Raw genomic sequence first — 26,358 nt, 5'->3', positions numbered from 1 at the left:
AAAATTCGATCTATGTTAACTTTTAAGGACACCGAGACCATTTTACACGCCTTCATCTCATCACGCCTGGATTATTGCAACAGCCTTTTCACCTGTTTAACCCAAAAATCTATTGATCGACTCCATACTGTCCAGAACTCAGCTGCCAGGCTTTTAACCAGAACAAAGAAATATGACCACATTACTCCTATTTTAGCTTCATTACACTGGCTCCCAGTATGTTTTAGAATTGACTTTAAAATTCTATTGATCACTTTTAAAGCTCTTCATGGCCTCTCGCCTTGTTATATTTCTGACCTTTTAGTCCCATACGCACCAGCACGTACCTTGAGATTCTCGGGCAGAGGTCTGCTGTCTGTTCCAGAGTCTCGACTGAAACTAAAGGGGACAGAGCGTTTGCTGTCAGGGCCCCGAGGCTCTGGAACAGCCTGCCCGAGGAAATCAGGTCGGCTGAGTCAGTGAACTCTTTTAAGTCCCTTCTTAAAACATACTTTTATAGGAGAGCTTTTCCCGATCTTATTTGACTTTATTTTATCCCTTTTATTTTATTGTATTTTACTAATTTTATATTAAATTTTCATGCTCTTATCTTTTTTTTTTTGTATTATTCTTTTACACTTGTTAAAGCACTTTGTAACTTGTTTTTGAAAAGTGCTCTACAAATAAGGATTATTATTACTGTATACAACACTGTGCTACTGTTACAACTGTAATGTTTTGCCAAGTAAATATTTTCTGTTTAAACATTGCATTGGTGTTTACAGTGTACTTTTCAACCCCTCTCAGCAGATTACTTTCACTCTTGGACATTGTATGGAAATGTACATATAAGCCTATGAAAGACAAAAGAGCTTTAGATTTAGAACAACAGCGTGTGTACATAGTCTGGCAGAGGCAGATGGCCGCCCACGCTGAGCCACGGTTCTGCTCGAGGTGGGAACTGTTGGGTTTCTGTAAATATCACAGAGTACGGTCTAGACCTGCTCTTTATGAAAAGCGCTCAGAGATAACTGTTGTTGTGATTTGGCGTTATATAAATAAAACTGAAATTGAATTGAATAGTCTATCGAAAAATTTACTAATATGAAAAAAGTGTCATTTGATGCAAGTGCTTCATTTTGGGATGTGTTCATGGCCTTTTGAATGCAGTGTGTCATTTTGAAGGACATTGAAGGCAACTGAAGGCAGTTTTGGGAATTATGTAAAACCAATCAAATGTTTTCACATAATTGCAAGAAAACCAGTATCTGGTGGAATAGGTCGACTGTTCACCCCAGAGCAGGAGACCCAAGTTGTAAATATGGTCATTGTAAATAACTGCATTACACTCAGTAAGTGTTTTTAATTTTTACTATCAGTGCGTAGTTGCAGCTTCATGTGCTTACTCAAAGACATTTCTCTGTACTGTATTGATGCAAAAACACCATTTTAAAAAGAGTTTGAAGAGTTTTGCAAGAAATGTTTGCTGTTGCAAGAGATGTATAATGCTTTGTTTTTCTTGGTGTAAGGTCTTGTGATTAGTGTGTAGATTTTTGCAAAAATAGCCAATAGTTTCAAAAATTCTCTACATGACTTGCCCTCTAAATTGTCGTTTGCACCAGTGGTTCTCAAATCTTTTCACATCAATGTCCTTTAAACTGACACAAATCAGACCATGGACCCCCATGGGGGCCCCATTTTTGATTTTGAGATATTTTATTACAGAAAGTGTATGAAACCCATGACCAAAATAGTCATACTGTCTGTTATTAAACTAGTTATAGATGGAACTATTGTGAAAATAAATTATTCCCCCTTTTTGCTGGAGATGCTGCAACCACCTCAAGGACCTCTTGAGGTGGTTGCAGAGAACCACTGGTTTGTATAGTTTAGGCACAAAAACGACTTGGTTATGTTCAGGAAAACATCATGGTTTGGGTTGAAATAAACACGTTAATCCAGGAGGTTATCTCAGGGGGCGTGTCTTGTAGTGAAGTGGGCGTGTCGTGCAGCCCGCGGGGCTGCAGATGGACGCTTCTCCCTAGAAGAGTAGGTTAATGGTATTGCCATGGCAACGACTAGAGCGTCAACATGTCCGGAGGAGCGACACGTCGTGAAAAGAAAGAGCTACCAAAAGTAAAGGACAACAAGCTTCAGGTTGTAACTGATAATTTGCAATTCTCAGTAAAACCCCTGTTTGTCGTGGTACGTGTTTGTTTATTTGCTTATTTATTTATTATAACTAGAATTTTTCTTCTTCTTTCTCCTCGTTAGAAAGAGGAAGCTGTCTTCCTCCAGTGGGAAGCGATGACACAGCAACAAATCCAAGACCTGCTGAATAAAACTGGGGATGAAGTTCAGTCGTAAGTAGCTTTAATCCCCTACATACAGACTATGGTCCCATAGCACTGCCTCACAACCAGCTAACTTAACCAGCTTAGTTACAAATGCGCTAAACGTGACTGCTCTAAAGTGAACTAAATGAGGGCGAGTTTAACCGCATAAAATGTCACGGTCTGTGTCAAGGAATGACTGTTAAAGTTGTGATATCAGAATAATACGAGTATATTCGTAACTGAATGTGGAATAAATTATGAACGAATGAATTATGAAACGTACAGCCCTTCTTGTTGTTTAACTGTTATCAGCTGTAACGTTATATTATCAGTTGTCCTTGATTGTTTTTAACCAATGTGGAGAAACCGAAGAAGCTAGTTCTAGGTAGGTTACCATGTTAAGCGTGGTTTTGATGATTTGCCGGTCAAGTTAAAGGTTTAAACTGAGATATTTTGGTTTTTGAGATGTCTAGGTTAACATTACATAAGCTGACTATCATGGATGTAGCCAGGAACAGGAACAAAGAAGTCAAGGAGTCCTTGTCATGTCATGAGACCTTTTTGGTTTCTCAAAAATATACATTTTTCCACATTTTATTAACTCAGTTAACTATTGACATATACAGTAGGCCTACTCCTATTTCTCAACATGAAGGCCAGATGGTAAAGCATATGGTTCTCTATAGTGCCAGGAATTAATAATGTGGACATCTTTCATTATTTATCATTGTTGAGGGCAAAAAGGATCAAACTTAAACATGTTGAGACTACAACCACTGGAATCAGCATTGAAATACCCACTGTGTCTAAGTTTTTATTGTAGAATGTAAACTCTCCAGTAAAATCAAGCAGTGGACATAATACTGCAATAATTAGTGCACTGAAATTGTATTTATCCAGATCTGATCTGTTGTCTGTAGGGAAATGAAGGACATTCTGGGCTTCAGGAACCATCAGACGTGTATGAAGGAATCTGCACTGCTGGATTTCTATGTCTGTGGTTTCTGGTGGGCAAAAGAGGCCAACTTCACCCCCCGACAGACCTCCTTCCTCATGGCTATACTGCACATGCTGTTGGATAACATAATAGGTGAAAAATCTACATATGAATACTACTGTAAATCCAGGTCCATGTGAGCCCAGCAGGGTTAGTGATGTGCTGGCATAGAACTGTGTCCATCCATTTGCTATATGCTGACCCCATGTATGAGATCTAAATTTACAGATGAGTGAGAAATTAAAGTCAGGCCACCACGAGCCTCCAGAACAGCGTGCCAAGTCTATAGAAATCTATTGAAGGGATGAACACCATTCCTCCACAAGATATTCGATCATTTACATATACCCTCTTTATTTAATCTAGTAATATCATTTAGGTCAAGAGGGATCAGATGAGTACAGCAGATATATGGCATCAGACAGTCACAGACATCACTAAATAGGTTTAAAGATAGAAGTTTATGTTATACTGACTCTTATGGTATTATGGAGATGGTGGTGGAGAGCATTTACTTACATATTGGTCCAAAATCTCCATAAATGTTCAACTGGGTATAGATCTGGTGGCTGTAAAAGGCCGTAGCATTTCATTCACACCATTTTAAGGCTGTCCAGCACAAAATCACAACTAACTACAGCCTCAAATTGCTGCAGATTGTACATGGCGGGAAGTGAATTGAAGTGAATATATAACTATTATTGCAGTAAAATGTGAATTCAAAAATGTATCAGAATGACAGCAGTAGTTTGTGCTTTATTGTCATATTCCAGAGAAACGGATGGTTTTAGTGGAGAACTTGATGGAGTTTGCGAAGGCCTTAGGTGCTGCCTGCCAGTGCTCGTCTTCAGAGGAAGACACAACTTCACTTCTAGACAAAGAAGAAGCCATGGCACTCATAAGTTACATCAGAAACAGGTAAGACTTCTATTCACTGTTAAAAAATCAAGATATGGATTTTTTTTTTTCAAGCTCTGTGTACAACCCGTTCAGAGACGCCTGAAAGGTTACAAATGCATACCTACTGTAAATCCCAGCCAACATGTCCATGTGGGCCCAGCATGAGTTGGAGTTATGCCATAAAATTGTGTCCATTTATTTGCTCTATGCTGGCCTCATGTTTGTTACGGTAGTGTAGAACCAATTTATTCCTACCAGAGTTAACAACACATATGAAACATGGGTCCTGGTTCTGCACGTAGGGCTAGTGATAGTAAGTGGTCACAAAAACAGGTCCTAAGAATTACTGCTTGCTTGGGATCCACATGTAACCCACATGGGCCTTACTTGCAACACACGAGATACAGTACTATATATAGAGGTGCCAGAATCTTCTTAAAGCTAGAATATCACTTAAGAGTATGATGGCAGCAAATGCTGCATGATGTAGTGTAAAAGCGCTTTGAGTGGTCGAAAAGACTAGAAAGGCGCTATACAAGTACGGAGCATTTACAAATGCGTGTAGGGCAGAATTAGGGTGGTTTCCACTGATAATAGATGCCAAAAAAAAGAGCACTAAACTTTTCTGATGCACCTCAGATCAGGTCCCCAAGACTCCAGTCCTATTCAAGGCTCTTAAAACCCAAGAGCTGAACCTGGAAAAGAGTCCCTAAAAGAGTCCCCAATGGCTGGATATCTCTCTGCTGTCAGAGATATCAAGCAAAGGCAGCCTTACCAAGTAGACTCAATGACCCTGGCAATTGAAAAAGGAAGCTATAAAAAGTCCTGGTTACCTAAAGAATACAGAGTTTGTGAGCACTGTACGACAGGTGAGGTGGAAACAGAGACACATTTTCTCCTGAAATGTGATACATATGGAAGCCTTGGAGATAACTTTAAAATGAAAGAGGTGGTATTCTGCTTTTTGCCTCTCCCCTCTCCTTTATTGCGTTATATATCTTTTTTGTGCATGTAACAGGTTTGCAAAGTGAAAAAGCCCAAAGTCCAGCCCAAAGGGAGTTCCCATCTCCCACAGAAAACTCTGCTCTGAACTGCCTGAAAACAGCTCGTTTGTAGTCCAGTCGCTTCCCTAAAGCTAAATGCGCCTCATATAATGCTCGCCAAGCAGCTACTCCGACACGCCCTCAAAAAGGCCGGTGGAAAAACAGTGAGCTGCAGCACACAGCTCTCCTCTCCCTTCCAAACACTAACTACCCTCCAGGCAGTCAGTGGACATAAAGTTGTTCCTGTGATGTAGAGACAGAGCTCAGTTAAAACTTTATGGATGAAAGATACTTTTGTTACAGATTAATAACCCACCACTCTGAAACTCTTGCTCCAGTCCATGTTGCTAAGCTGGTCGGCAACATGTACAGCTGAACCCAAGCTGTGTTACCGGCTTCTCATTGGCACGTCCTTCTCTGCTTCTGATTGGCTAGTAGTCCTTAACTAGGATCTGCGCATGTGCAACTCCCAACAAAGATCATTTAGAGACAAGATGTATCACTCCACAGCTAAAACGAAGCCTTCAACACAGGGTGAAAAGAGGAGCTGCAGCGATGTGCAGTATGACAAAAATATAACCATGTAAACCTGTTCTGGTACAACCCCTAAATAAGATTATGAACCTGAAAATGAGCATAATACCACCTCTTTAAGAATAATCCTAGGAGAAGGAATACGGAAACCTTACCGGCAAGTATGTGTCCCTGCTGTGTCTCAACCTGAGGGACAGCGAGTGACTCAGCCAACTGTTGCACTTAACGTTCACTGCATGGCAGGTTAAATCTTGTTCACTTTCATTTGTAGTTTACATCAGTGGCTCTCAAAGTGGAGTCCGGGGGTCCTTGAGAGGGTTCCAGGAGGTCCCCAGCTAAAAAGGGGAATCATTTATTTTAACTAAATGAGTTTCATATATTTTCTGTAATAAAACATCTAAAACCCAATATCCTATCAGATGGTCGATCCTGGGACAAAATCTTTCAAATCAAATTGGGTTCCGTGGTCTAATTTCTGTCAGTTAAGGGGTCCTTAAAAAGATTTAGAACCACTGGTTTACGTTGTATCTATATTTGTTATTTTTGTCATAACTGCTGAATTGAATGGTTTTGGATTGGATTAATCTTGTTATGTCTTTTGATTTTATAACTGCTTTGGCAACATTGTGTAAATGAAACATTCATGCTAATCAAGCACACTGAACTGAACTAACATCAGAAAACAGTGTAAGCACCATTTTAATGCTTTAGCTGGTCTGGTTGGACTCATTAGTACTACTTTATTTGTATATTATATGTGGGGTACACAAATTCTTGTGTTATTTAAGATACACTATATGGCCAAAAGTTTTGGGTTGCCTGCCTTTACACGCACATGAAGGTTAATGACATCCCATTCTTAATCCATAGGGTTTAATATGGAGTTATCCCACCCTTTGCAGCTATAACAGCTTCAACTCTTTTGGGAAGGCTGTCCACAAGGTTTAGGAGTGTGTTCATGGGAATTTGTGACCATTCTTCTAGAACCGCATTTGTGAGGTCAGGCATGTTGGACGAGAAGGCCTGGCTCATAGTCTCTGCTCTAATTCATCCCAAAGGTGTTCTATCAGGTTGGAGTCAGGACTCTGAGCAGGCCAGTTAAGTTCTCCACACCAAACTCACTCATCCATGTCTTTATGGACCTTGCTTTGTGCACTGGTGCGCAGTGATGTTGGAACAGGAAGGGGCCATCACCAAACTGTTTCCACAAAGTTGGGAGCATGAATGCCAAATGGCAGTAGCGGCCAGTTTCACGTTGCTGTGCTGCTTCAGCAGATGCTTCAATAAATCAGATTTAGAATTGTTCGTGGTTGAAAGCTTCTCGCTGGTCACACAAAGTTTCCAACGGACGACAATGTTCTTTGCATCTTAGACTGTGACACAATAATGGTGATACTTACTGCTGTGGAAAGAACACCTCTTTCCCTCGTTCTCCATTCTTGCTGTAGCTTGTTGGCTAACAGCTGACTTAAACAACATATGATTGGTGCTGCTGACCTGCTGAGCAGGTTTATTATTTATTTGTTTAGTATTTATTACTTGGAAAAGTAATCCAATACACTACTAGTTACTGGGAAAAGAAATATTATTACAGTAACATGCGTGTTACTGCCCAACACTGCCAGTACCCATGGAAGTGATTGGAACACCTGAATTCAGTAATTCAGAGGGGTGTCCTACAACATATAATATATATAGTGTATATAAAATAGCTCTGTACTTTTGTAATCTGTATTGGAGGTTTTTAATGATTAAACTGAAACTGTTTATCTCTCGGCTGCAGTCTGTTTCAAAAATACAGACTCTATGAGTTTGTCTTCACCACACCCAGAGAGGAGCTACTGACAGGCACAGAGGTGAGCTGCTTGTGACGTCCGTCCGTCCGTCTGTCTGTGCGTTCATGTCTATACATTTAAACAATATGTGACACATTGCCGTTTTCCAGAGGACGATTGAGATGTTCAGCTGCCAGGATGCCCTCACTCCACTGGAGGAAAGCATTTCCACTCAGCTCTACTTCCAGTAAAGAGCTCTGCCTGGTAAACAGGTGATGATGGACAGCATCAGTGTGGGCTGTGACTTGTGATTCCTTTGTTGTCTTTCTGTAGAATCAGAGTATATAAGCAGTCCATATTTCATCTTTGTTTCTGTACTATTGACACAATAGATTTATTTTTAAGCACAAGCTCCTTGTTTTCACTACAGAAAGAAAACAAAACAAACAAGAATTAGTTTACTCAGATACTTGAAAAAAACAAAACAAGATAGATAAACAGAGCATACCTGGCTGGAAAAGTTAGTCAGATAACGCAGGATAGTTTATTCTTATGTAGTAATGGCACCTAATGGAAAATATTGTCAAATTGACCGAAAAAGCTTTTCTATTTGCCATTTTGAGTTTCATTTGAGTTTCCCTTTTCTGTTTATAATTCTTATCTGGATCTTGTATTTCACATTAAGTTCAACCTGGAATTTGATTGCTTATGTCAACTAAAAATCAATGCAACAAGATTTGTGCCTTCCTTCTGATAGATGAAAAGACTGTAACCGGAATGATTCTCAGTTGTGGCAACCAGATCATATAAGGTTTTTCCTATATTATTATATGAAAACAAACCTATTCTAACTGCTTACCCTTAGAGGGAGTGGGGTACACTAGGACATCACGGGGCTGACATCTAGACACAGATGACTGTTCATGGTAACATCTATGGGCCAATTAACTTAACCCTAGTATGCATGTCTTTGAATTGTGGAACTAAGCAGGAATACACACAGAAAGGCCCCAGCCATCACTGTGCACACCTAAACATCAGTGTCACCAGCTTGTCAACACAGTGGCTTCCTTAGAATACACTGCATTTAAGATAGACTGAACAAGGGCTATGAGACGGAGCCATGGTTTTCCACTGCCAGTCTTATATTTTATGTAGAAACAGATATTTCTCAGACATCTTTGCAAAATAAAATGATTACAAAACGTAGACAGAATTTAATAGCTTTAAGGAACAAGAGTGTGCCTTGCTCAATGCACTGTGTCCACCAAAAAATTGTGACATGGTATTAAGGACAGAATGTAGACAGTGACAGTGGTACCTTGTGAATCATCCTTTACATGTAATACCACAATGACAAGTAGAGCTGGCTTTGGTTACAAATACAGTGCCGATAAGATACAGAGAAAATCTACATGTATTTGATGCTGGATAGACTCCACCTGTTTAAGGGTCTGATCAGACAGAGCGCGTTTTGCAGGTTGAGAAACACTTTTTTTTAATTACCGGGGAACCACCAAATCATCATTAGCCCAACCATTATTTTGCTGTGTAGTAAATTAACGGAGATGTACCTTTTTATAAAAAAAATTAAATGCTGTAAAGTAAGAATGCTTTCAAAAATAGATGTTAACAGATTATATTTATCAATCAACAATATGCAAAGTGAGTGAACAGAAGAAAATCTAAATCATATCACAAATTTTAGGTTGAAACACAATCATTAACTGAAACAGAAACAACTGTGTAGGAGGAATACAACTACAGGTGGGAATTTCTTGGCACCTCACGATTAGATTACGATTCAGAGGGCTGCGATGCTATTATAAAATGATTCTCGATGCATAGTTTTTTAGGATTTGAAAACTGAAATTATCAGGATGTACAGTGTCTGTACAGGACAGAGCTGTACACCAGTTTAGTCTAAGCTTGTACCTGATATTCTCAACCCTTAACAAGTAGATAAGTTAGTTCTGACATGCAGCTGAGCTAATTCATATTACTTTGTTACTAATTTAGCTAACGTCGCCAAGCAAAATTACTTCTCAAACAATGAATCGATGAAATAATCTGTGGAATACTAACATCCGCTAACATTCACCGTTATGTTCTGCCGCTCTCTTTCTCTCATTCGCTCGGCATCACACACACAGGATACACGGGGCGCTGCCAAGCGTTGAGTGTTACCGCGCTCGCACATTGTGCGAAATCAATTTTTTCTCCCACCCCTAAATACAACTGGGTGAGGAACAGCAAACTCAGCTAACAACGTGAGGTTGCTGAAGACAGTCTACTATCTAGAGAAGTCTGGTCAGAAGTGGCCTTCATGGAAGACTTGCGACCAAAAAGCCTTCGACATGGAAACAAGGCTCATCTAAGCACGGAAATGCCGGAACTGGGGTGCAGAAAAATGGCAGCAGGTGCTCTGAACTGATGAGTCAAAATTTTAAATATTTGGCTGCAGCAGAAGGCAGGTTGTTTGCCGGAGGGCTGGAGAGCAGCACAGGAATGAGTGTCTGAAGGCAACAGTGAAGCATGGTGGAGGTTCCTTTCAAGTTTGGGGCTGCATTTCTGCAAACGGAGTTGGGGATTTCAGCAGAATTAATGGTTTCCTCAATGCTTTGAAGTACAGGCAGATAATTATAATTACTATAATTACTAATACTATACCGTTAGGGAGGCATCTGATTGGCCCCAAATGAATTCTGTAGCATGAAAACAACCCCAAACATACAGCAAAAATCATTAAGAACTATCTTCAGCGTAAAGAATAACAAGGAGTCCTGGAAGTGATGGTATGGCCCTGACAGAGCCCCAGTCTCAACATAGTCTTTCTTACTTTACAGCTTTTATTATATATATTTAAATTAATATATGCAGGGGGCACTTGCTGTGGGTGTGATTTGATGGGACCCTCAGAAAGAGGAGAAATCACAGCTGAATTCATCAAGATTACCACAGCTGGCCCAGGAGCTTCATCTGGATGATCAGTTCAACGCTTAACCCTAAAATCCACTGACTTCGGCTACGGCGCATTACGGCTGTGCCGCGGTTTCCGGGGCCATTATAGTCAATGCTCGTAAGTCCACCAGATGTGGCCGCAGCACATCCCAGAAGCGTTCCAGAAGCGGCTCTCCACTACGCTCCTCATAGAATAGGTAGCACGTCTATTTCTGCCGCAAGCCACGTCAAGCAGCACATAGCAGTTCATACCAAGCAGGAAGTTAGACACAGAACGGCAGAGAGAATCCGGTCAATTTTCAAAATAAAATACCCTGTGGAGACTCCCGAACTAAAAAAAAACAATAAACACGGTTACATTAAAGCAAGAAATTTTTCCGTGCCTGAAATGTGTTCGGGGTTTATGATGAAGATGGAGGGTAGGGGGCAAGAGCGTAACTTTGTGTTGAAACCTGACGGGGACATAGAGACTCAGATTACCCTGCTGGTAAGTAGCAGGAAGTGCCAGTCCCCTTTCTTTCGTGTATACACCGATACCGAGCCACCAATTGTGCAGAGGAAGACTAGCGGACACACACACACACGCCACAGTTAAAAAATATGCAAGAATATTTATATATTATCCAATACAAAAACGCATTGCGCCGGAATTCCAGCACAGTGCCGGAGAACTTTAAACCCTGCGGTTAAAACGGACACAAAAAGAAATCATTTAACTACGTAGCCTACATAATCACAGTAGAAGCACAAAATTCAAACACTGATTACCAAATTAACAAAATCTAAACATGTCAGCAAAATCAGGCAGACAAAACGCTCTGATTCTGAAATGCTCCCTGTGGGAAATGCAGCCTGAAGTTGACGGAATGAAACAGGGTCACATAGAGCTGTGAAGAAGGTAGTAGAAGCACAAAAATGACAAATCAAAAACGTGAAGCAGGCTGCACACTCCGCTGCTGAGACGCTTCCAGTGGACTTTGACACCGGGCTATGGACACATCAAACCCCTAAAGTGCCGTAGCCAGAGTCAGTGGATTCCCAGAGTTATTTTAGGATGAGTCGGGGGGCTGTTTGACAATCTGCGATCAATAGTCGGACCTAGCATCACAAAAATGACCAACAACTAAAATAAGTCTGTTGGTCCAGCAGAGTGGCTGAGCATTTATTTTTGCTATAGGCCCAGCCTACTGTTTATCTAACAACTACCTGTAGTTTGTTCTCCACTAGTGTCATGCAATTGGACAATGGGGAAATACGCCCATGACATCGAGAGTTCCAAGCGTCTAAAAACGCTACACACTACACAGTGCACAAAATGCTTATAGAAAACTGGAAAAAGACACCTCTCACTGCAAAAAACACACTCTGTCTGAACGCTACTTGAGAATATTGTGTGATACAATAAAAAGTTTCAGAAGAGCTACAAATGAACCTTATGGTGACATTGTTTGATAAAATGGATTTTAAATCCCAACCCTATGATCAAAGAGATCTGTCTGACCAGACAAACAACTCAAGCTTTCAGCACTTCACTTGCTACAGATACATTTCACTCACAACCAAACAAGTACTCAAATGTGTTAAACAGTCTTCAGACAAAGCTGCAATCTACATGTGGCTTTGCATGTGACAGTTTAAAGATGATTTCTGATCAAAGCTACAGCTGCACTCTTGGCAATGATACGGTTTCTCTACTGAATGTTTCCTCATGTGAACCACCAGGTTGCCTTTCTGTGCAAAGGATTTGTGACACTCTTGGCACCGATAAGGTCTCTCTCCTGTGTGTATCCTTGTATGATTGATCAGGTCTGACTTCTGACAGAAGTTTCTTCCACAAAACTGGCACTGATACGGTTTGTCCTCTGTGTGGATCTTTAAGTGTCTTATTAAAGTCTTAGTCAAGGAGAAAGATTTTGTGCAACAAGGACACTTGTAGGGTTTCTGTGACGTTCCTGCTTCAAACTGAACAATGAGGTCCGCAGACTTCCCTGAAGGTCTTCTTGGCAGGATATTTTTTATGTTGAGATGATTGGGGTCTGTCTCACCTTCACACTGTTCACATGGGTTCACTGAAAGGAGCTGTTGATCATCTGTGGTGCTGTCTGATACTCCACCGTCAGTTCCAGCTGGGTCAGTTTTGATGTAATCAACTAGAACTGCAGATGCAGAGTCTTTATCTATATCAGCAACAGACTGGATTTGGTAAAGACACAAGGGCTGCAGAGACTCCTGATCAAACTCATTTTTATCATAGGGAGTGATAGTAAGTGGAAATGTCTTAATGCCTGATTCATCCTGTCTGGAATCCAGCACTTCTTCAATCTTACTGGCAGGTGTCATTGATTTGAGGGGAGTGTCTGCATCCATCTTTTCACTAAAACACTGATATGGTTTCTCCTCAGTGTGTTTTTGTCTGTGAATAAGCAGACTGTCTGTCTGGTCAAAGCTTCGGTCACAGTCTTGGCACTTGTATGGTTTGGCACCTTTGTGTGTCCTGGTGTGAATGATGAATTCAGACTTTTGGCAGAAGTAGCGGTCACAGAACTGACACTGGTACGATGATGATTTGTCTTCCGGATGCCTTTTGAGGTGTCGTACCATCGTCTTTTTGGAGGAAAAATCGCTTAAGCAAACAGGACATTTGAATGGTTTCTTCACCTGGAGGATTTTCAAAGGCTTGTTCAGGTCACACTCCTGCTTCACATCACCATCTTCAATATCAATCAGTATCTGCTCATCCCTTTGATCAGGAGAGGAGTCAGGATGAGCGTTGTTTATCTTGGGATAGGCTTCTGTTGGCTCTGAACTGGTGTGTTCTGGTTCCTCCCAGCACACACGGACGTTCACACTGGCAGCTGGCTGCTGCTGACCAGACTGCAACTTCACATCTGTGGCAGAAATCTGGACAGAGTCTGAAGCAAAGGAGAGGAAAATATTTATATAGTCTATAAATTGATTCCAAACATTCAAAAGTTAGATTGTATCTATTTAATTTTAAGGGCTGCTTTGTGAAATTTAAACTGCAACACACACTGACGGCATATAACACATTCACCTCCCAGAAGTGTTTCCGTCTGTCTGTACATTGTATCTGGTGTGTGCCAGGAGTGTTTCTATCAATCACAAGCTCTGGGGCTTAGCCCTTTAGCAGTTCATTTGAAATTAAAGTGATTATAGCAAATGACTAATATTTTGATAAGAGGAAGTTGTGTATTCATACTCACTTCTGGCCATCAGAAGAAATCAGTGTTCACATTAAATAATTTAACTCACTTAACGTGAGCACTACCTAGGGAGCACCGCTGTTGGAAAAGGGAAACTTGATAGCCAATTCATTAATTTTGTCTCGATCTGCTGGAGGATAGAGTCCTTGAGTAGGTGACCATATATTTCACATTATATTTCATTGATTAAACTATAAACTAGACACACAGAAAACTAACTACACACATGACTAATAACTAAACAACAAATGAATAAACAAATTTAACCATAAATAATTATGAATGTGAACAAATGCAATGAATGACTAATAAAGGCCTGAATTAAATTTTGAATGCAGCCCAAACAATTAATGACTGAATAGCAGTGTGCACCAGGTAAAGCAGTGGATGATGGTTAGATGTTTTAAATTATGGAAACAGGAGACAGTGGAGGAACCTTCACATTAATCAGTGAAATCCTGTTAATAATGCACCTTTCAGCTACTGAGAGGTTCCTGGGAAGAATTAGTGAAATACTTTGATGCTGTATCATGATGAGGCCTATATTGAAGGGAGATTCAAGGCATCATATGTTTCTCTCCTTCTCGCGCGGGGATCCCAACAGCGCAGACATTTTTGGGCACTTTTGGTCCTACATGGCGATTCTGGAGTAGGTGTGCAGGATACAGGAAATATCTGGTTTGTCGAATTAGAAATGCAGGCGTTGATCAGAGCTATTCTGGAGTGGGATTAATTCTATTTAGCTTTTCTCTCATAGCAACAGCGGCACATGCAGATGTGCCTTCAAACTTCGTTACACTTGTTATAATAGGTTTGGGGTTTTTTCAGCTTCACTGCTGAAGCATCATTGAATGATGTCACTTCATTCCTTCATATAAAGAAGTTGAACTTAACATTCTCTTAATATGGTTAATCAACCATAAATTACTTCATTTATCTTGCATATTCTGCATGGCAAAGTCATTTATCTGCAGTCTTTTAGCCAGAGTCCTTGATGAAGTCCGGATCATGGGATACTGGTTTGTGAGGGTAATAAATTAATAAACTGGCTTAGGTTCACCCCCCACTGGCACTCAACATTCCTTTATTAATATGGTCATACACTGTGACTTGGATGACAGACAACCTAGACATGATTTCCTTTATAGAAGCAAACTTCTGAAGAACTGACCTTCACTATGTGACTTGGCAACATCCAGCAGTCTGCGGTGGCTGTCCACCACCCACTTTGAACAGGAAATTTCCTCTTCATAGTCTAAAAGGGTTCTTTGTACAATCTTGAAGATCTCCTCGGCGGCTGCAGACAAGCACTCACTGACCAGTGCTCTCAGCAGCTCCATCTTTGCTGTCTTCACCATGCTGAGGTGTTCTCCACAGCGAGAGTCGTAGGATGAGTGTGTCTATGGAGTAGACATGAGCCCTCGAGTCCCTTTGTCACCCCTGATCGCTCCACAGCTACACCTCAACTTTCTGTGTCCTCAGATCCCACCTTGCTCTGAACATGTCTGCAAACACAACATAATGTTCTACTGGCAAGAATCAGGAGAAGACATTTAACAGTAATATTGTGGTTTATTCAGATGAATGAAAGATGATTCAAATCTGAGGGCAACACGTGTATAAGAATAAATGAATAAAGCTTTCACAAGTGCCTTTGATATAGTGATCATTTAAAATGAGGTCCACTTGAGACGGAAGAAGCAGCAGTATGAAAGATTCTGGATCTTTTTGATCATCTCAAAGAAGAAAAATGCAGCTGCAGTGTGTATGCACAGGTCAGGCAGCACTGCTAACGAAAATTTGGGAAATAATTCATTTAAGAATGGAAATATGTACAAAAAGCGTATATTAGTATAAAGTAGAGGAACTGATAAACGCACAGCGAGATAGAATTTAAGTTTGGAAAGATTTAATGCCTATAAAAATACATATTGTATAGCTTGATGAGGGTTCTTCCTATTTTTTCCTGATTACCATGAGGAAAAGGAGCTTCTGTATCTTAAAACATGTTTTAAATAGTGCTAGGCCGTCAAACAATGCATATTAGGAAGATGATTTTTTTTTTTTTTTTTTTTTTTTTTTTTTTACACACTAAAATGATTTGTTGACTGATTAGTTGATTTTGATAATCATGCAAAAATGTTCATATTTAGGCTACCTGGTTCCATCTTCTCAAGTGTTATTTTTTGCTGGTTTTGTTCTATGATAGTGAGGGAGGATCTTTTTTAAGATGTTTAGGACAAACACTCAGGTGAAACAAGCTATTTGGGCTCTGGGCAACTGATATGGGCATATTTCACTTTTTCTAACAATTGCAGTTAGTGGTGGCCCTAAAAAAAACAACAACACACATTTTGCAGTTTGTTGTGCTGCATTTTTCATTGTGTTTGTCTGCCATTCGGCAACAAGTTGCAAAAAACAAGTGGGATATTGGTAAAAATTCTAGAATGATGTGTTGCCCTTGCATGACTACAAATTGATCTGAATGTATATTATTAGATGTATGTATGCAAAATATGAAGCTGTGATGAAGCTGACTCAGTTATTTTTGAGTCTAAAATTCCTGCTGCTTTTATTAGATTACAAACTTAACACCATGATTTGACTCAGGTCGAAGTCTCAGACTAGTACTGTTTAAGGTATTAATGAAAATGAGTATTCCATTAACGTTAGCAGAGAGAACCTGCTATCACTCCCAAAAAGACTGACAGGTTTTCATATATGAAGGTATTTGTGTGTCTTATTAAGCTCTCTGGCCACCATGCTGGACATAGCTGTCACCAATGATCCACACTGCAACTATGGGTGTAAAATAGTACATGAATAACTTAACTTAGCTCGTCATGTCTGAGTGCACAAATGCACTGCCAGTCAAGCTTCATGCCAAGACGGCTAACGTTAGCTAACTGTTATACATGTCATTCTAAAAAAGGAGACAGTGATAGACTCTGTGACCTTGCCAACAGTAAATATAAATGATTATAAATGATCATTAAATCATGCCATACTACATTTAAAAAGCATTTCTATTGAAATGAGCGACACATCAACTTACCTCCATCTAGCCTGTACCATAGACTGAAAGTGGACAGAATCGTCGGAGCGAGGGGATTGTAGGCGTGGCCATGTGTTCGATGCAAACCCATGATTGGTCAGTCAAACCATCAATAGAATCTCTTATTTAGACCTTTTTTGACTCGCAAAACTATTTAACTTGCAAAACGTTCTGAATTGCAAGGAAAACTATTTAACTTGCAAAACTATTTAACTTGCAAGGAAAACTTTTAAATTTGCAATCAATAAGGACAAATTAGCAATGAAAACTTTTTGTGACACAAAAAAAGGCCTGTTTATTTTTAATTCCAAACTTAATTTTTGATTGCAGTGCGATAAATATGCTCTCAAAACATGCTTGCATTAAAAAGACACAAAAATACCTTCATACATACACAGGTCAAAAGACAATAACTAAATCCACTGTAAATTAAGATTTAACATTACTGGTGAGAAATTCTCAAGGTTTTCAGGTTGTGGAAAATGCTTGTTTAATAAAATACTAAATACATGCATATACATATTGTTTTAACACGTTAGAAATGTCTTTATTCCAACACTTGTAGTTCTTGGTGCACTGTATTAAGCGCATACCGCTTTAACCAGTAACGTTACTCTTAATGTTCGTTTATTGGTAGCAAATAAATCAATAAAGCGCAGGAACTTTTAATGAAGTTTGACGTTTTTGGCCGTTAACACCATCTCTATAGCTAACGTTACATGTCAGATATAATTTAGCTAACGTTACCCCAAACAGATAACGTAACATGACCTGAACAAACACTGGGCTGTTAACGTACAATCGTCTTATCAAAATAATGACATAAAAGACAAATGCTTACCCTGCTAACAGTTCCTCTCTTTCAGTCACTGTTGCATTAGCAGTTAGCTTCAGCTGAGTAGCTGGCTGGGCTACCAGTTCATACAAATAAGAGCTTGTGAGAAACACAAACTGGTAACGAAATTGGTGACTTCAGAACACAAGCTGCGGACTGCTATTACTGGCTCACTGAGCGCAGGGTGCTTGCCAAGAATCGGAAGCTCCAGAGCAAACTAGCTTTACGTTGTTTATTTAGTGTCCGGGGTCAACTTCTTCTTCTTCGTCGTCTTCTTCTTTCCGTCTTATGGCGGGTGGCAACCAGCGTTAAGGTGCATTACTGCCACCCATATTTTAGAGTGTGAACCAGAATGATTTATTTCCTTAACCAAACAAACAAAACATAACAACAACAATAATAATAATAATAATAAATTCTCTGAACACTAAATTCTTTTAGTTTTTCCAGGTTCTTTCAAATAAATGGAATAATTTGCCTAACCCAATGGCACAAATACATTCTTTAGATTCAGTTCTTCCACTCCAGCTTCCTGAATTCCCATGAAACAGAATGCAGAATGCTATTTGCTTCCACGTATGTATGTGTTTCCTGTAAAAACACAAAGCTAGGTACAAGGTAGGCTACAAGGCAAATTTAATCATCATATTACAACAGTGTATTACACCATATTTGTAGTTCATTTCTGCTACAAAGCAGACAATGTATACAAAAGTTATAAAATGGGAAACAGAAAATTATATTGCATGGAACAGTGCTGAGGATAAATTTGAATTTAAGCGTCTCAGAGCTTGGGGGGGAAGGCTGCTCTGCAGTCTGGTCAGTGACAGCAGATGCTTCTGGATCTCATGGCTCTTGGGGGCGCCTGTGGCTCACGTGGTGGGGTGGCCATCCACTTGTCAGAAGGTCAGTGAGTCAATCCCTGGGCAAGATGCTGAACCCCAAAGTGTTCCCAATGATTGTGTAAATGTGTATTTCTGTTTCTGATGGCACTGGCTCAGGGGATAGAGCGCGTTGCCCGTTAGGCGGTTCAATCCCCGCCTCCTTGAAGTGTCCTTGGGCAAGATACTGAACCTCGAATTGCTCCTGGTGGCTGTTCCACCAGTGTGTGATGTGTGTGAATGTTAGTTTCTGTTGGAGCACTTAGGCTCAGTGTATGATGTGTGTGAATGGTGAATGGCAGATGTAGTGTAAAAGAGCTTTGAGAGGTCGAAAAGACTAGAAATATAGATATAATATAAATATAAAAATACGGATGCACCTTAGTGTATGAATGTGTAAAAGTACTTTGAGTGGAAAGGCGGTAGAGCGCAAGTGGCAGATGGCAGCAGGGTGAACAGGCTGTGGCTGGGCTGGGTGCTCAACTCACCGATATCACTAATGCTCGGTAGATGGGTAACAATGATCTTCTGAGCGGTTTAATCCTCACCCGCAGAGCCCTCCTGTCCTGGGCCGTGCACATCCCATGCCAGTTGGTGATGTTTCCACTCAGGAAGCTTTCTATTGCTCCTCTGTAAAAGGTCATTTGCACAGGAATTTTGCCTTCTTTTGCTGTTTTCTAAAGAAAAAACAGCTGTTTCTGAGCTTTCTTCACCATTATGGAGGTGTGAGTGGACCATATCAGGCTCTCTGTCATTCTGATTCCCGGGAACTGTTCACCTGCTCCACCTCAGCTCCTCTGATGTAGACAGGAGTGTGAGTATATGTCTTTGTCTCCTTTTCCATAAAATCAACAATCATCTCCTTGGTTTGCTGACATTGAGTAGCAGTTTGTTCTCTGTGCACCACTCAGCAAGATTATCGATTTCCTCCTGATATATATCATAACATAAAGTGGAAGAACCAGATAATACATCCTCACATAGACACAAGCAGGCAGGGTGAAACACATTAGGTAATCAGCAGGAAGACACAGACAGGAAACAAAGCAAGCAAAGGACACCAAAGACAGACCATTTCAAATTGAAACACACCAACCTTAAAACCAAACAGCATGACGGGAATCTGCCGTACGTAATCTACTGTAAAATGTTTACTTTACATGATGTAGAGCAACACACTTTCATCTGAGGTCAAGGAGTTTATGTTTGAAGTTTGAATGTTGTGGTTTTCACTTATTTGGTTTCCAAAATATTTCCTGTAGGTTTGAATGCTTTACATAGCTCTGCTGTCTTTAAATGAAGGACCATTGGGCCATGTTGAAACGGTCTGATCACCATACACGTCTCTTATGATCAAATTAATAGATGGCAATGTTAAGCTGGAAACTAGCTACAAGAAACCATCTCTGGTGAAAAAGGTAGCCTAGTGGAAAATACTGGATAGTTAAATGGTGAAATAGCTTAAAGTAATTGATAAATGTTTAAAGTAAATAGCCAAAAGTGACAAAGTGATAAAGAATTGCAATAGTTATCTAAAAGTAATGGATACATGGTTGAAATCGAGGGTTAAATGAATGGATTAATAATGCTATTAACTGTTACAATAATAACAGTTAATAGCTAAAAGTGGTGGATAAATGTTTTTTTAGACAAATTTTACCAAACCAACCTAACATTGACAGTTTGACTATATAAAATGTTTTTGTAACAAAACGTTTACAATTGTATATAAAAATATGGTTAATAATGCAAAATAGCATCCAATTTTAAATCAATTCAAATGAACACATTTGGAACATGATGGTGTTGGTAAAGGATAAGGGTATGTCAAAAGGTTGGGTACCATTGCCTCAGTGTGTATCGAATCACTTATCTTATTTACAGACATCCAAGATTGTGAAGCTTCCTAAATTAATTGTATTTTAATTTAATTTATTTAATTTCAAGGTTTAAATAGCCATGACATACTTGAGAGTATAAAACCCCCCATCTGAAAAAATGTATTGTTTAACTACAAGATACAGACACCATCATCTCTTATCATCTCTTGTCATTTAATATATTTTATAAATATTTAATAAATATTTTATGTATGAGCATAAGACGTAATGTAGACCGTTGGCTGCAAATGTCAAAAGTTTATTCTATGATCATTTGTTGACTGTAGGGTCATGGAATCTAGACACATTCAAATGTACCTGTACTGTACACCAGATGTCGCCATTCATCTTTAATAGTTTTTGTCCTGGGCTACATTTTCACACCCCCATCTCGAGCATCTGAGATTAATCTGTTTCACATAACAATTCACTTATAAAAAAACAAGTGTTTTCTATATAATATCCCTCAATCAAACTGAGGAATGCCAAAGGTTAATGATGTGCTCAGGGTTATAGTGTCCAGTAGCAGTAGTTGGTAATAAATCAGCAGGAAAATAACCAGTAGAAAGGTCATAAATTTGGTGAATGTTTCTTGGTCAGCACTAAACTACTGTGCAAACAGGAGTCATAAGAGTTATTTGTGAAGTGGAGAATAGTTGGGTATTGTGGCAGGCCAGCCTGCCCATTTTTGTTGTTGTGAGTAGGGAGTTTCCAGCCATACAGCTAAGGGGAAGCACCACAGGATGTCCTTTTCCTCATTCCTCAAGGATAGAATGACTCTGTGTACATGTGTGCCTTACTGTGTTTCTCATGTGTGTTTCTATTAAATAACAGAATGGGTAACATGTCAATGGGTTTTTTCTGTCAGTTGCTTTTCTTTTGTTGCAGTGATGCATCGAATAGACATCCAGAACATGGAACTGTCAATAACCAGATCTAGTCCAGTCAGTATTAACCTGGTCTAAATTTGACATATTATAGTCTGATTGATTACTTAGTTATTATATAACTGATCAATCCTGCTCTACTACAATAATACAACTTTGATCAGGTTTCACATTCTGATGCATTTGTGGTGGCAGAAGATTTTGTTGTAAAATTATGTCTTTCTGTGGTCTAAATGCTGTTTGCTGATCGTTCCATCCCACATGGTAAAATGTGTAAGCTAACAGTTCCTGGGAATTTTCTAGAGTCAGGAGTTTCTGGAACAGTCAAATGGAAAAGGGCCAAAACACAACCCAAAAAGACCTCTTAAAGGATAATACCAGTTTATTACAACTTATCGTAAAGTCATTGCACACTGTGCAATGTTGATACGGATATAAGTGGCAGCTACAAAAACACCCTCCACTCCTGCTTTTGTCAATCAGACCATCTTTTCCTGCTTCTACTGCCTACTTACTACCAGCTGATAAAAAGGGTAAAACCATCAGAAACAAAACAGTCCAAGTGTGGACAGAGGAAGCTATAGCACCTTTATGATATGTTTTGATACTGTTTTGAGTGCACAGACCAGAATATGTTCAGAGATGACTTCACCCATGAATCAATCAATCAATCTTGAGGAATATACATCATCAGTGACATCATACATCGGCAAATGTTAAATAATTAACTGGCAGCAATTGGCTAGCAGCTTACTGTAGAAGAAATTGCAATATTGCATGGTGTTTGTATTTACAAAATAAAACAGAGAAAGTACTGTGTACTGTATTTTTGGTTACAGTAGTGTTGTAACTGTAAAATAAAAACCGTAATTTCCAAGCAGTACTGTGTTTTTGTTTATGGTAATAGTGTTTTAACTGTAAAATAAAACAGTCTTTACCAAGTACAGTTTTTATGATTAGAGATTACAGTGATTAGAGAATACAAGAATGGTCTACATTTATCAGTATAATGGTATATTTTCTACAGTAAATTAAAAGTTTGATATTTGAAGAAGTACAACGTCAACAGAAGGATATGGCAGGCTGAGTGTGGTATGGAAGGTTTTGAAACTGCTCCATCCCAAATAGTATTGTTGTATGAACAACCACACCAGGAAGGAGGAAGGAAAGAGTAAGCGCAGTTCCAGCAGTCACTCTGAAGTAAACCATCTGCTACAGTAGTAACTGCCAAATCCAGTGGAGTGCGCTGTGGAGTACAGTTCAATGTCTTCTGGCTAATTTATGTGGTGTTAGAATAGAAAAAGGAGTTGCATACCAAGAGGGAAAGCAATCATGCCACATCTCCATAATCCAATTACAGAGACTGGAACATTTCATTGGCATTAAAGGAACCGCTCTAAGCTGGTTAAAGTCCTATTTATCAGATCGATCTCAGTCTGTACATGTTAACGATGAATCCTTGATGCACGCCAAAGTTAGTCACGGAGTTCTACAAGGATCTGTGCTCAGACCAATCCTGTTCACTATATATGCTTCCTTTAGGCAACATTATCAGGAAACACTCCATAAACCTTCATTGTTATACAGATGACACAGTTATATTTCTTGATCAAGCCAGATGAAACTAGTTAATTAGCTAAACTCAAATGTGCCTTCAGGATGTTAAAACCTGGATGACCTGTAATTTTCTAATGTTAAACTCTGATAAAACTAAAGTTATTGTACCGGGGCCCAAGAACCTCTGAGATATGTTATCTAAAGATATAGTTACTCTGGATGGCATCGCCCTGGCCTTCAGCACCACCTTGAGGAATCTTGTTATCTTTAATCAGGGAATGTCGTTTAAATCTCACATTAAGCAAATTTCAAGGACCACCTTTTTTCATGTAATATTGCAAAAATCGGAACATCTTGTCTAAAAATTATGCAGAAAAACTAGTCGATGCTGGATTACTGCAATTCCTTATTATCAGGCTGCTCGAAAAAGTCAATTAAGACTTTAGCTGATCCAGAATGCAGAGATGATCACAAGTCTTTGAGCTAGAGTCCAAGTCAAGTCTCAAGTCTTTGAGCTAGAGTCCAAGTCAAGTCTCAAGTCTCTCATGGTTATTACGAATGTTGTATCACCTGCTGTTGTATCACCAGGCTGCTTATAAAACTGCATAGCTATAAGGAATTCTGTAACTGTAACCTGTTTTCAGTTACAGAGCACAAACATGTAATGTGCAATGCAATTAATGACAGCTTATTAAATACTGTAAGTCAAACCACTTCCCAGACTCTTAAACCCAGTGTAACGCTAACTAAATAAAACTGTGACGAAACCTGTAACCTGTTTTTAACTTACAGAGCACAACCATGCAGCCTAATGTACAATGAGTCTACAATTATATTATAAATTACTGTAAGTCAACAAACCCTGTTGATTGTCAAATCAGTGTAAAGTTAACAAAATAAAACTGTGAAGTTACATGATCAACAATAAACAATAAAATTATGTAAAAACTTATTGCAATTGAAATTTATATTTAAAAAAAGAATCCTTGATGGATATGAGCTGGAACAGTGATTTTCTTTTTTGATCTTTATTTAGTTAAGTTTATGTAAGTTACATAGTTTAAGTAGTTAAAACATATCAGTGAAGTGGGGATAGGACAAGAAAAGTTATTCTAACTTCTTCCTACCCCCTTTGAACATGACTGTTATTTGGACCATCTGCAGATGATCTTTTTTTGTTAATTGTTTATTTTTATTCAGTTTTTGTTGTTGTCTTTTAACATGTTCAATAAAGAGTAAAAAACAAACAAACAAAAAAAATAAACCAAAAAAACCCTGTAACCTCTTTCTAGCCAACGGTAATAATTAACATGATGGCAGCCAGCGGGACGTAAAGGATTACGTTAATCGACTACCACAAGTTTGGCAAGTAAACAAACGCTCATTCCTCTTTTCTTTTCATAACGAACGACAGTTGGAGTTAACCTCTCTTAGGTCGTAGATAAAGCAAGAAGCAAGCTAACGTTAGATGGCCAAAGCTGAGCTAAACATGTTTACTCACCACAGGTTACTAACCTATTTGTGTTCAGCGCTTCTTGTTTGGGTCTTATTGTATTAAGTTTTAAAGCCAAAGTTTATGATAAATGGCTCAGCAGCTGCCACTGTTTGTTGTCGTCTCTCACATGTGGCCGCGCACAGCAGATGCTACGTGTTACGTAGTCAGGTTATAGGTAACGAAGGGAGGGAATAACGGCACGCTCATCAGACGTTTTCTAAAAAATAAACATTGTTCACGAGTCCCACACCTCAAGTCTCAAGTCGAGTCTCAAGTCACTGTGTGTGCGACTTAAGTCGCACTTGAGTATGAGTCTCTAACTCCAGTGCCCATCTCTGCCAGAATGCTGCGGAACGTGTTCTGACAGGAACCAGGAAAAGAGATCATATTTCTGCTTCTCTTTATTATTCTCTAGAACTGCTCTTCTATGATAAGCACTTTGAGATAACTGTTGTTGTGATTTATATAAAGAAAATTGAATTGAATCTCAGCTCTATTTTACAGGTGTGTCCAAGACGTCATAATCATGGTGAGACAGAAATGCAGCAGGCAGCAACAGTAACTCTGTAGAAGGATCTGCCTTTGGGTATGACGAAATCCAAAAGATGAATGACGTATGGAAGTTTGAAAGCTGATGAGTAGGATCTATTGGAGTGTTTTGGGGCTGCTCTCACACCCAGATGTTACACAGACAACAAAGAAATATAAACCGTTCCAAGAAATGCCAAAGAAGCTCCAGAAATCCAGACATTCGGCTTTACTCAACTAGACGCCGTGGCCAGCAAGACAGATGAGGTTAATGGCAAGCGAGATGATGAGGCTATTGATACTTGGTGTGGCGGTGCCGTGGAGGGAAGAGAGACTGATAATGAGTCTCTTCTTGATGGAGTACATCCTGGCAGCAATGATGATGGGGTGGATGGAATAGTGCATTGGGAAAGGGGGGCTGTTGAATGGATGTATCATGAAGCCGTCATCTTCTTTAGTAAGGAGCCTGTCCTCTGTATTGGGCTCAGAAAACAAAGATTTCAATGAAGCAGCCCGCGCCATACGTTATACCTAGATGTATGAAATTGTGGAAGCAGATGTATCATTTCTAGCCTCTTGGAGCATAGCAGGTGTATGTTGCTACTATGGAAGCCCAAGCACAGACGCAGACACAGGGGAACTTGTACCACTAATATTTTATTTAGCCACTTGCACACACAAACACCAGCATACCTGGTACCGATTCAGCTTCTGGCTACCAGCCTCACGCTTCTCTCTTCCCGTACCAAACTCGCTACAGTCCCTGCAACAATATTACCTGTGTCCTACAGCTACTTCGGCTGTTCTCTCGATGGCGTGTATGTCAGGTAGGTTGGGGAGCATCTGAGGTCCAGCATGCTAGTGCATTTAAAAGGAGAGCACAATTAGTAAATAAACAACAGCTGTGAAAATGCTCTCTCTCTGGCACTGCTCAACTCCCCCGCCTCTCCCTTCTGCAGCTGAATGGCAACCATGCACTCCTTCACAAAGCCATATCCTAAACCCAACAAGAAGTCACCCATCTTGAAATTAAATCACTTTTTAAAGGTATTTATGGTCATTTTTTGTACTTTAATGTACTCCCCCTAGAGAATTAATCAGATCAACTTAAAATTTAAGTCAATCTAAAGACCTTTGCTGGGTTAATTTGCAAACATTTTGAGTTTCCTTTGAATGGCCTTGAATTCTGTTGTTTTACAATTCGTACCTGTCCAAAATGCTTGAATATTCCGAACCGCATCTTCAGACAAACAAACAAACAAAGCATAGAGGGCGAGAGAGGCGTTATAACATGCAAACTAGGTAGAGGGAGAGGAGGGGAAAGGTTGAATCTCGTGCTGGACAAATACCCAGATCAACAACTTGATTCGACTCCTTTGTGCAGCGTCCACTGTTCATGGAAATTCAGAGCTGTGTTGACCAACCTCCAGCGATGGCCTCGGAAGAGACACACCCCAATGTGCGGCAGCTGCAAGAGTCCGCTCATTGCTG

General features: G+C 39.6%; 4 protein-coding genes across 6 annotated transcripts in view; 2 read left to right on the top strand and 2 right to left on the bottom strand.

Moving 5' to 3' along the window:
* Positions 1–26,358, bottom strand: part of tmem94 (transmembrane protein 94) — a 339,697-nt gene that overhangs the window by 211,931 nt on the left and 101,408 nt on the right. The gene's annotated exons all lie outside the window — the stretch shown is intronic.
* The window catches only part of acbd4 (acyl-CoA binding domain containing 4), a 62,949-nt gene that overhangs the window by 10,419 nt on the left and 26,172 nt on the right, over positions 1–26,358 (top strand). The gene's annotated exons all lie outside the window — the stretch shown is intronic.
* On the top strand, positions 2,002–25,917 carry cabcoco1 (ciliary associated calcium binding coiled-coil 1). 2 transcript variants are annotated; one of them, XM_046068020.1, is made up of 6 exons: positions 2,002–2,136; positions 2,254–2,342; positions 3,236–3,405; positions 4,086–4,230; positions 7,573–7,645; positions 7,735–8,300. In XM_046068020.1, exons 1-6 carry the CDS (start codon positions 2,071–2,073, stop codon positions 7,813–7,815), a joined length of 624 nt encoding a protein of 207 aa, XP_045923976.1. In that variant the 5' UTR covers positions 2,002–2,070; the 3' UTR covers positions 7,816–8,300. The 2 variants fall into 2 exon arrangements, with proteins under 2 accessions (XP_045923976.1, XP_045923977.1); XM_046068021.1 differs by lacking the exons at positions 7,573–7,645; positions 7,735–8,300 and adding an exon at positions 24,844–25,917.
* Positions 8,762–17,880, bottom strand: LOC123982479 (zinc finger protein 761-like). 2 transcript variants are annotated; one of them, XM_046068014.1, is made up of 3 exons: positions 17,646–17,880; positions 14,921–15,254; positions 8,762–13,437 (listed from the first exon to the last, which is right to left on the bottom strand). In XM_046068014.1, the coding sequence occupies exons 2-3, from the start codon at positions 15,105–15,107 to the stop codon at positions 12,134–12,136; spliced, it is 1,491 nt and encodes a 496-aa protein (XP_045923970.1). In that variant the 5' UTR covers positions 15,108–15,254; positions 17,646–17,880; the 3' UTR covers positions 8,762–12,133. The 2 variants fall into 2 exon arrangements, with proteins under 2 accessions (XP_045923970.1, XP_045923971.1); XM_046068015.1 differs by lacking the exon at positions 17,646–17,880 and adding an exon at positions 16,805–16,857.

This window comes from Micropterus dolomieu, linkage group LG14 (assembly GCF_021292245.1).
Source record: "Micropterus dolomieu isolate WLL.071019.BEF.003 ecotype Adirondacks linkage group LG14, ASM2129224v1, whole genome shotgun sequence".
Taxonomy (NCBI): domain Eukaryota; kingdom Metazoa; phylum Chordata; class Actinopteri; order Centrarchiformes; family Centrarchidae; genus Micropterus; species Micropterus dolomieu.
Note: the sequence above shows the minus strand (reverse complement) of the source record. Positions and strands in the feature narration are given on the sequence as shown.

What these genes read in the sequence shown, in the direction of transcription:
- LOC123982479 (XM_046068014.1), bottom strand. Translation starts at nt 15,107, where the DNA reads ATGGTGAAGACAGCAAAGATGGAGCTGCTGAGAGCACTGGTCAGTGAG. An exon ending in TGCCAAGTCACATAGTGAAG is followed by an intron (nt 13,438 to 14,920) that starts GTCAGTTCTTCA and finishes CCTTTGCTTCAG; the next exon opens with ACTCTGTCCAGATTTCTGCC.
- cabcoco1 (XM_046068020.1), top strand. Translation starts at nt 2,071, where the DNA reads ATGTCCGGAGGAGCGACACGTCGTGAAAAGAAAGAGCTACCAAAAGTA. An exon ending in ACTGGGGATGAAGTTCAGTC is followed by an intron (nt 2,343 to 3,235) that starts GTAAGTAGCTTT and finishes TGTTGTCTGTAG; the next exon opens with GGAAATGAAGGACATTCTGG. An exon ending in GCTGTTGGATAACATAATAG is followed by an intron (nt 3,406 to 4,085) that starts GTGAAAAATCTA and finishes GTCATATTCCAG; the next exon opens with AGAAACGGATGGTTTTAGTG.